Source organism: Coenobita brevimanus, chromosome 23 (assembly GCF_032717465.1).
Source record: "Coenobita brevimanus isolate Jiangsu-jjx chromosome 23, ASM3271746v2, whole genome shotgun sequence".
Classification (NCBI taxonomy): domain Eukaryota; kingdom Metazoa; phylum Arthropoda; class Malacostraca; order Decapoda; family Coenobitidae; genus Coenobita; species Coenobita brevimanus.
Window position 1 is genome coordinate 69177762 of NC_136976.1, and position 10580 is coordinate 69188341.

The 10580-nt window shown below is 42.3% G+C and overlaps 1 protein-coding gene across 1 annotated transcript; it reads left to right on the forward strand.

Moving 5' to 3' along the window:
* Window positions 1–6760: 6760 nt before the first annotated feature.
* On the forward strand, window positions 6761–8182 carry LOC145392891 (beta-1,3-galactosyltransferase 1-like). The gene has a single exon (XM_080267176.1). The coding sequence runs from the start codon at window positions 6855–6857 to the stop codon at window positions 8073–8075; it is 1221 nt and encodes a 406-aa protein (XP_080123302.1). The 5' UTR covers window positions 6761–6854; the 3' UTR covers window positions 8076–8182.
* The last annotated feature ends 2398 nt before the right edge of the window (window positions 8183–10580 follow it).

Below are 10580 nucleotides of genomic sequence, written 5' to 3' on the forward strand. Positions count from 1 at the left end.
ACATACGACAGAGAGAGAGAGAGAGAGAGAGAGAGAGAGAGAGAGAGAGAGAAGAGATTTAGGGCTGAATAAATCGCCAAAGAAGAGGCACTACGAAATTTACTTACGTGGCGTCAAGGAATTGCTTAAATCCACTCACTTGATGCAGTGTTGCCTACTTCTTCCTTCACCTTTAGCATTTTTTCTCTGCATCTGCCCTCCCCTCCTGTTACTTCTTCCACGATTCCTGTCACTTTATATCACTCTTCTTTCCTTTTCAGGTGGCTTTACACTGATTGCAAGCCTAATGGTTTCCTGTAAGCCAGGAAGCCATTTACAGTGCTGGGTGGTAACCATATAACCAACCTTTACGTGTTCCCTACGTGTCAAGTGGGTTGGCCGAGGGTTAGTGCCCCTCCCCGTAGAACAACTAACTCAAAGACAAACGGTCACCCCTCACGGGATCATAGCATCTGGCTGTACATAGATAGACAGGGACTTGCTCTCAGGGCAAGTTAGTAAACCATCTGGAGATTTATTGAATTGTACGGAAGTAGGTGAGAAGAGAGGGAGAAATCAGTAGGATGGAAGTAGTGGAAACAATGAATAAAGTCAAAATGGGGAAAGCCCCAGGAACTGATGGAATGTGTGATGAAATGCTGAAGCATGGGGGTGAGATAGTAGTAGAATGGATATGGAAGATGTGTAGATTGGCCTGGGAGGAAGGTAGAGTCTCGGAGGATTGGAAGTCAGGTAAAATTATTCCCCTGTACAAAAGAAAAGGTGAAAAAGAAGTGTGTGGTATTCACAGGGGCATTTGTCTTCTCAATGTAATGGTATATGGTAGGATACCTGACAGAGTTAGGGAAATAACAGAGGAATTAGAGAAGGACAGGGAGATTTTAAAAGGGAAGATGTTGTGTAGATCAGATATTCGTTCTTAGGTTTTTAGTGGAAAAGTTTCTAGAGATGAGAAAGAAGCTGCATGCGGCCTTCATGGATTTGAAGAAAGCATATGACAGGGTGGACAGACAAGGAATGCGGAAAATATTAAGAATATATGGAGTAAATGGGAAGTTGTTGAAAGCCATGAAAAGTATGTATGAAGGTGCTAAAGCTCCATTGCGTGTGGATGGTGAACTGCGTGATTTTTTCTATTTGAATGTTGAACTGAAACAGAGAAGTGTCATGTCTCCATGGTTATTCACTCTGTATATGGATGGTGTTATAAAAGAGATACAAGATAGGGCAGTAGATGTTGGAGTGGCCCTAATGAGAGAGGGCAGCATTTGGAAACTCCCTGTACTGATGTTTGCGGATGATACTGTATTGTTACGTGAAGACGAAGGCGAACTGCAAGGCTTGGTGAATGAGTCTGGGAGAGTGTGTAAGAAATGAAATCTGAAGGTAAATGTAGGGAAGTGTAAAGTTATGGTCTTCGAGGGAATGAAGTCACTGAATGTATAGTGAGGTTGGATGATGAGGAAATGGAAAACGTGAGTGCATTTAAGTACTTGGATCGTGTGATGAGTAAGGATGGAGGTTTGGAGGATGAAGTGCTTGAAAGGGTACAACAAGGAAGAAAGGTTGCTGGTTCTTTGAAAGCAGTGATAAGTAGCAGGGTAGTGGGCATGGAAGTAAAAAGTAGCTGCATGACAGTATTGTGATACCAACTCTAACGTATGGAAGCGACGCTTAGACCTTATTAGAAGGACATAAGTCAAGAGTGAAAGCAGTGCAAATGATTTATTTGAGAGGAGCATGTAGAGTTACATGGAGAGACAGATTGACAATTGAGAAAGTGAAGGAGCATTCTGGTGTGGATGTGGATGTGATAGAAAGCGTTAGAAGAAAGACACTGAGGTGGTTTGGGCATGTGGAGAGGATGGAGATCGAGAAGCTAACGAGAAGAAGGTATCCGAGTGAGGTGGAGGAGGGCAAAGAGAGGGGGAAGCCAAGGATGAGTCGATGGAGGGGTGGAGTGGAGAGGTATATGAAAGTGGAGGGTGTGAGCTGAGAGCAGGCAGTGAAATGGCGGGGAACAGGGCGACAGGGGGCGATTTGTTTGTGGCCACCCCTTTGGGGGTTAAGGCGCCTGGTAATAGACCTCTCTCTCTCTCTCTCTCTCTCTCTCTCTCTCTCTCTCTCTCTCTCTCTCTCTCTCTCAAAAATAACATGTCAGGGTTACGTGCCTAATCCAGTAAGAGAGGAATCACACGCTCTATACAGGACGTAAAAGTTTAGGCTGATCATAAACGGCTGCGTGCTAACAAGGAAAGGCTCAGATTATGAACTCAGTAATACTCGTATATCTTCAACACTAATAAACCGCATTTACTTAAATTTGAAGAGTATGTTGCCACAACTTATAGGCCTACATGTACCCCTTGAACTCATTGATAAATTTATCTATTTATTTATTTATTATTACTTTACCCACTCGTTTTTTTACATTATTTCTGCAGGAAGGACAAGGAACGGAGAGTGCCCGGTCTTTCCATGTCTCCCGTTCTCCTAAAGAAAAAAAAAAAAAAAAGTTCTCCGTTCCTTGATTAAAAAAAAAAAAAATGCTCCCCGTTCCTCCAATTAAAAAAAAAAAATATATATTAACGAGAAAAATAAGCGTAGGTTATGACCGTTTTCTGCAGGAAGAACAAACACAGCAGGGTGCAGAACTTGATCGTGTATTTAGATCTTCCTGTAAAAATATATGTAAGTTACAACGGAGAAACGATCGTAAATATGTCAGAGAATCGATCGTAAATATGGTAGAGAATAGCATCCCAGTTCATTAAGAAATGATCATGAATCGTTGCATCCCTGAGTCCTCAAGTGACGAGGTGTCTTGGTGGATTGGGGTTTGTGACTTGTTCAGCCTGATTCACCAAAGCAGTATATTCCCTCACAATGGTAGCTAAAATGCTATAGTTGAATGAATGAGATAACATAGTGTTGAAGAGGTCTCTATAACCTTCCAAGAAAATGTCCTTATTTGGTCTACTGTATTTTATCTTTTCCTGACATTTATGGTTGAATAAATGATATGATGGGACTGAATCCAACACATTAGCAACCGGTTTAATACAGGATATCAAAACTATATAGCTGTAGATTACATCATTCAATGGAAAGAATTGTGGCTGAATGAGTATATTAGTGACGTACGAGTATATTGCATAACTTCTACCTGATAGTACTCTAAAGAATACTAACGAATGTAAATGTCCCTCATTTTCTGTAAACACATATACGTAGTCTTGGGAGATCTGACATGTTCAAGATATATTTAGGATAAAATCCCAACCACTTGGACACCCAGTTATATAAAGTGTCAATATTGTGAGTAACGTCATGATTATTTATCTTAGCTACATAGACACTGATAACCATTTTACATAGGGCTACGACTTACTCTTGTTGATGCCAGGCTATTTTACTTTGGCTAACGCTAGACGATTTTATTCGCCACTTGGAAACCTCCCGGGGTCTAAGCCATAAGATCATATAAATCGGTCAAATAATAATCGTTCCATCTATGTTCCTTAAAACAGGTAAATCGTGTCATAAATATCCTTATAAAACACTAACAAATTTCCTCACTCGCCTTGAGAACTGGAATTATACCTGGACTGGTTAACTGAACCTGTGGTAGCAATGACCAGTCAGTGGGGGTAGTGCGAGACCATTGTGGCATTCATGTCGGACTGGCTACAGTGCCAGTAAACGGGCAAGCGGCTGGACCTGATGCCATATCAGTATTGTAATCTTAAGAAAAGATTGTTTGAATTTTTTTTATGTTAATAAGAAAGAACCAAAGGTGAGAAGTCGCTAGCTGTTCTTTCCTAGAAAACACAAAATGTTACAGAGCCAAATTCAAAGTCTGTTGATTTCGAGATGCGTGGACGCATTGCATTTAAAAGGCTGAGGGTTACAGGCATAGGAAAATACAGAATGAGGAAGAAAGTTCCAGAGTTGATCTGCCGCATAGAGAGGGACAGAAAAGGGCGAGTGTGTGCTTCCAAACGGGTGCTATGAGCCTATCATAATGGAAAACGGATGCAAGGAGACAGTTCATAAGAGCAGAGACCAGTGAAGTAGAGATGGTAAAGTGTTAAAGTTGCAACAGTGCTGTGATGATAGAGTGGTTGAAGGGAGTCAATAGGAAAAGAGTTTATGAGATGAAAACCTTTCGACTCCACCCTGTTTAGAAAAGATGCATGTGCGAGGCCCAACACATATGAGAGTTGCACTGCACACAGGGGTAAGATTCTTGTACAGTATCAACAGATATGTAAAACACACACACACACACACACACACACACACGGAGCTGTCTTAATGCAACCAGTTTCTTGGAAGTGTATTTTGCTAGAGAGATAATGTGATCGTTCCATGACATGTCACGAGAGAATGAATCCCCAAGGATATTGAGTGATGAAAGATTGAAATGCTGTTGCTAAATAGTAAGGGATACTCCCGTGGAAGATTCTGGCTGGTGAAAGACACAGAAACTGGATTTTTGATGCAATGATAGCAACAAAGTTTCTAGTCAAAAATACTGGCTAAGTCAGAAAGTGCCCTGACCTCATCCTGAGATTAAGGAGGTAACTGCTGGGATGGATGCTATAAGTAGCGGGTAGAAATAAGAGGGGTGGTCATCAAGGCATGAGTGGCTAGGGTTAGATGATCAACTCAGATGATCACTGATGAAAAAAAGGAAGAGAGCTGGTGGCAGGACAGAGCCCTGAGGAACACAACTATTGATAGATTTAGGAGCTGAGTGGCCGTCAGCAACAGCTGCTGTAGAACAACCAGAAAAGTAACCTTCTATAAACTGGATATGATTATATATATATATATATATATATATATATATATATATATATATATATATATATATATATATATATATATATATAAAATGAGAGAGAGAGAGAGAGAGAGAGAGAGAGAGAGAGAGAGATGATGATGATGATGAAGCTTTACAATGAAACCAGTCAGGAATAAAAGAAAAGCATTCGGGAACCGAATGTTAATCGCTCGCCAAAATATGCTGTTGGCCAGGTTCAAGATTTCGGCCATATCTTGATACTATGATGGTTTCATGTTGATAGCTCAAGCCGTTCATGAGATATAATGGTGCTAAGGGCGGGCGATAAAACCTAGTTGACCTTTGGCAGTCATTCTGGTGACCGTGACCTTGACCCTATATGCCCATTTTGGAACTCCGCCAAGAGTTTGGTCATATTTTGATACCCTGAAGGTTTCATGTTGATAGCTCAAGCCGTTCATGAGAGATAATGGTGCTAAAGGCGGGAAATAAAAATTAAATGAACTTTTGAGTGCCATTTTGATGACCTTGACCCCGAGTGCCCATTTTCGAACTCGGCCAAGATTTTGGACATATCTTGATACCCTGAAGGCTTCTGTTGAGGGCTCAATCCGTTCATGAGATATAATGGGAACACACACACAAACACACACACACACACACACACACACACACACACAGATACTGAGAGGCTGGCAAAAACATTATCGCTCCGCCTTGTAAAGGCGAGCGATGATAAACTTTGACTACCTCGTGCATTCTTCATGCACCATCAGGCAACCTGTCACAATGTCGATTATCTTGTATGCACATCTTCCTTCAGAATGTAACACAGTTTACTGAAGTGCTGCTGGTGAAGCGAAACTTTAAAGGACACCAAATGAGTGTCGAGAAAATCATGTCGCATGTGGACGTCAATTGTTCATATACAATATAAACGTGCAGAAGTTCAAACCGGACGGCGAAGAACATTATGAGAAAAGTATACACCATTCCACGGACATTCACCACAAAGAAACCATCAATTTCCATTCACAAATTACTGAAAAATTACATAACCATCCTTCCATGCAACTAGACAATGACCCGCGAAGAGGACTGCGACTCGACAATAATTGCCAGTGTCCGAATTCAGAGATAGAACTGTGATTTATTTTCGCAGGAAGGACAGTTAACGAAATGGCAGAGCCGTGTCTTTTCTTATTTCTTGTTCTCCCTGCAAATATAATTCCGAGGTACGATGAAAGTGATTGCAGGTTATGTTTGTTTTTGCAGAACAAGCAATTATGATGACTATTCTACTGTATATTCGCCTTGTCTTCGCGGTAAAAACGAACCATTGTTACGAGAGGCAGTTATAACTGTACTCCTAAGTTTGTTAGTAAATCAGGACCCAGCAACCGCCCCAACTCTAAGGAAAAATAGTTAGTGGGAGCTGAACAGAGAGATTAAAGTGGCAAGGGGCAGTTAAGGTGAGGATGTGAAAGGGATTCACTGAAAAGTAATGTACCTGTCAGCTGTTGCAATTTTATTTAGTTTACCTATTATGTGTTAGCCATGAATTCCGTTTTCTGTGTAAGCAGAATGGGCGGAGTCGGGGAGCAGCATTCTCAGTTACCTTGGCGACGAGCCATGCAAGGCACTTGGACGCTGGCCTTGTGGCGACTAACTTTTAACACTGCTCTGAAGTTATACTATAAAGACTCCATGAACTTTTGGAAGCAGACCGTGCAATCATATCTGGCAATTCAGAGACGCAAATACCGAAGAAACACGTCTGTGAGAGGAGCAACAGGTGTGTAAACAATGGTCATGCCTGTTCAAGGTCATCTAGGCATCCAACATATGTAGATAAGTGGTAGCCTCTAGACATAGAAGTGACATATATACCAGAATAAGGAAAGTCCAGTAGCTCTGCTATCGGATTTACAAGTTTAAAATGTGAAAACCAGAGTAATCAAAATTAACGTTGAAAGAACAAGTTGGATATAGAAATGATTACTCAACCATTTTATTTATTCATCGATTTCACGAATCTTTTGAAATGGTCCTTAAGTGTGTAAAGAAAATTGTCACAGTCCAGTGTGCAAGCATCATGAGGAGAGATAACAGGTATCATCCTGGGTTTGTGTTGATGTGCTTGGCGGTGGTTGTGGTTGTGATATTTATGTTGGGGATATGGCAGGACACTCTGGCCACTCAAAAACCTCCTACACCATCACCCTTAAGCGTGAACCCTCTATACCCATCTACACTGCCGCTCTTGAACCTACCAGACTTTGCTTACCTTATCAATAACGACGTGTGTGACGGGAGCGTATTTACAGTCGTGGTGATCCATTCCCATCCTGCAAATCGGGAGGTGAGAGACACACTGCGCCGAAATATTCCTAACAATGATCTGAAGGACCTGTCCATGAGGAGAGTGTTTCTCTTGGCCAGAGCCGAGTGGGACGATCAGGAATTGTATCAGCAAACACCGCAGTGGAGGATATCGGAGGAGAACGCCGAACATCATGATATAATCCAGGGAAACTTCAAGGAGCATTACCACAACCTCACCTACAAGCACGTCATGGGTCTTCAGTGGGTCACTCGGTATTGCTCTCAAGCAAAGTATATCATAAAAATGGATGATGATATTGCAGTTGATCTCTACCAGTTTCGAGATAAACTCAAGTACAAGTATAGTGACAAACGTAACACCATCATGGGTCTGCTGCAAATTGAAGCCAAACCAGTGCGAAACAAAACAAGCAAATGGTATGTCAACGAAGAGGAATACGCAGGGAAGTACTACGCGTCCTTCATATCTGGCTGGGCGTACGCTATGACAACAGATGCAGCGAAGGCCATTGTGGAGGAATCATTCAAATGGCCCTATTTTTGGATCGACGATGTCCACGTGACGGGAACACTGGCCCAGAGAGCAGGTGTGAAACGCGAAGGTCTCAATCGCTTCTACACCATTCACATCGACCACCTGCATTGCTGTCTGGATCTGCCCAACAGTTCAGACTACTACTGTGACTTCTTGGCTGGCCCGTCTGAGGGTGACCTGGACTTGCTGGCAAAGGTGCTCAGTCACGCCAGGTCCTGCTACATCAACCCCTGCCAGAGACGACCGCTGGAGAGGAGTGTATCCAGGGTTTGTGTCAGAGCCAAAGGCGGGCCGCTGGCACCACAGGGTCCGGGACGAGGGGAGATTATCAGGGTGACCAGGCTGAGTCAGCTAGTCGACATACTGTCATCTTCCAGAATCTGAAACTGTGATTTGGTATAATGTGGACCAGACAGCTTTGTGCCAAATGTGACTGTGAATCAGGAACAATAATTTACAGTATTGCATCTGTAAAACGTGTAACGCATCCCCTCCCCGCTTTGATAATATTTAATGAGACAACTGTTTTTATATATTTTTCACATTAAATGTGACAGTATGAAGTTGGGTTTCCTTAACCAATATCCATGGCTTACAGCAACAGCACTTCAAATGTCATCAGTATAAATATTAGTCTACAGTACATTGCGCATAATGTTTATACGACCTAACTTCTTTGTGTGCTGACTCCCTTCAACCTCTGTCTCTTCGCCGCACTGTTGCATCTTTACCTCTCTTCTATCACTACTTCAAGGGGAGCTCGGTGGTAGGGTGTAGGGCTCGTAATCGTGAGGTTGCGAGTTCGCGCCCCGCCCGGTGGCTGCCGTGCTGGGAGGGGTAGCGCTCTCCTGTAACCCTAGCAGGGCTATATGATCTGATGAGGTCTAGCTCGGGGTTTAATCCCTCCCTATCGCCACTTTAATGGTACTGCTCCTCTGAACTGTCTGTATGCATTCCTCCACCCTTACGACGGGCTTGCAGCACCCGTCTAGCAGCAAACTCTCATCCCTTTTCTGTCCAACTCCCTAATGCAAGAGTTAACCGTTACTCCCTGTCCTTCATTTATGCAACAGGTCAACTCTGGAACTGTCTTCCTCTGTCAGTATTTCCTGCTTCCTATGATCTCCAGTCTTTCAAACGAAGTGTGTCCAGGCATCTCGAAATGATCAGATCTTGAATTTGGCTCTCTTGTATTCTGTTTTTCTCTTGGAGGGAACAGTTATTGCGGGCTCGTGGCCTTTCGTTCCTTCTTCCTCATAAAAAAAAAATATATATATATATTTTTTCACTAAGGACGTATTTTTTCATTTATTCTTGCTAACACTTGGTTTTATTCAGCTTGATGATGACTTGCTGTGAAGAGGTTACTGAAAGCTATTTCCAACCTTTCCAGCTCGAAAGGTCAGCCCAGTGGCACATCAAATCGTCTGTAGATAGCAAGACTTAACCAACGAATGCATAACTGGACCGAAAGGACAGTCAGTTGGGATATATATATATATATATATATATATATATATATATATATATATATATATATATATTTAAGTTACAGGACAGATGCTCCAGTAAGGCAGCATATTTATGACCATTTTACTCAGCACTGAAAACGTTGGGTGGGAGAGAGATGGATAAGACCTTGAATTCTTTAATTTTTTTATAAATTTTCGGGCTACACAGAACCGATTTTCGGAGATATAAGAATTCAAGCTCTAACCCGTGTCTCCCAGCCAAAGTTTCCGCTTGTAATGGATCATTAATTTTCTCGGGACGGCAACAGTCACATATGGTAGGAGACGTGGCTTGCTCCGACAACAACGCCAGTGACGCTGCTAATTATGACGCCATTAAGAGAATGGGCAAACCGGTTCACTCCACGTTATCATTTTGCCCGCCTGGCCACCTCGGACAGAGAGAGGAAGTATAGGAGAAGTGAAGAAGAAATGAAGACGAGGACGCGGTTGCCAAGGACAGAGAGCGTCGCAGGCTGCTTAAAAAAAAAGCGTATAAAACCCACCGCCGTAAGCATCGTCTAGAGATAACAATAGTACAGAAAGCATGGAAAGCTGCAGAGAGGGCTGGAAAATCCCGGGGGAGGAAGAAAATTGCAGAGGAAGAAAGAAGAGAAATGTAATAAATGAATACATGAGAAAACAAAGGGAGAAGGTCGACTAAATAATGAGCGAGAGCACTCAGTGGGTTGAGGTACGCGAGGTATGCTGTCTTATGCACCATGGATGACCAAGGATCCTTTGTAGGGCGCGAATACGAGGTTTTAGTATAAGCAGTACATTACAGGAGGTAGTTACGAGGAAGAGACTGCGAGGTTTAGTGTCATTAAACCATTAGAGGAGGTAGTTACAAGGAAGAGTGCAAAGTTTAGTATCAATGACACAAGTACGGGGCAAAACAGTGCTCCATGAAGTATATAATTATAGGCTAAGGACGATGATAAGGGTGACAGAAGAAACTTGTAGCTTGTCCAGGGAGCACGAACAAGAGCTGTGTCCAAGAGCCACAGCCATTATGTTAAGAGAGGGAGATACAGTACACGACCATGAGCTACGCGAAGCCGGTGAGTAGAAGTTATCAGGGGAGACGTGTGAAAGTCTAACCTAACGCAAAGTAAACACGGATGCCCTAAATGTAGCATACAGTGCCAATTGACTTTGTTCAGAGTCCAGCAATGTTATTTTTGCCCTGTTTGTCCCTGGTTGTGGAGTAAAGTAAATAATAAAGTTAATTCAGTGATAGTCCTTATACAGTAGCTTATGTAAACATAAACTACTCAACGAGTGGGTTATTAACTGCGTTGTATTTAAGGTATTTGTACTTAAGTACAATCGACGAGTCGGAAACAAATGAATAAGTTGCATTTATTATATATAT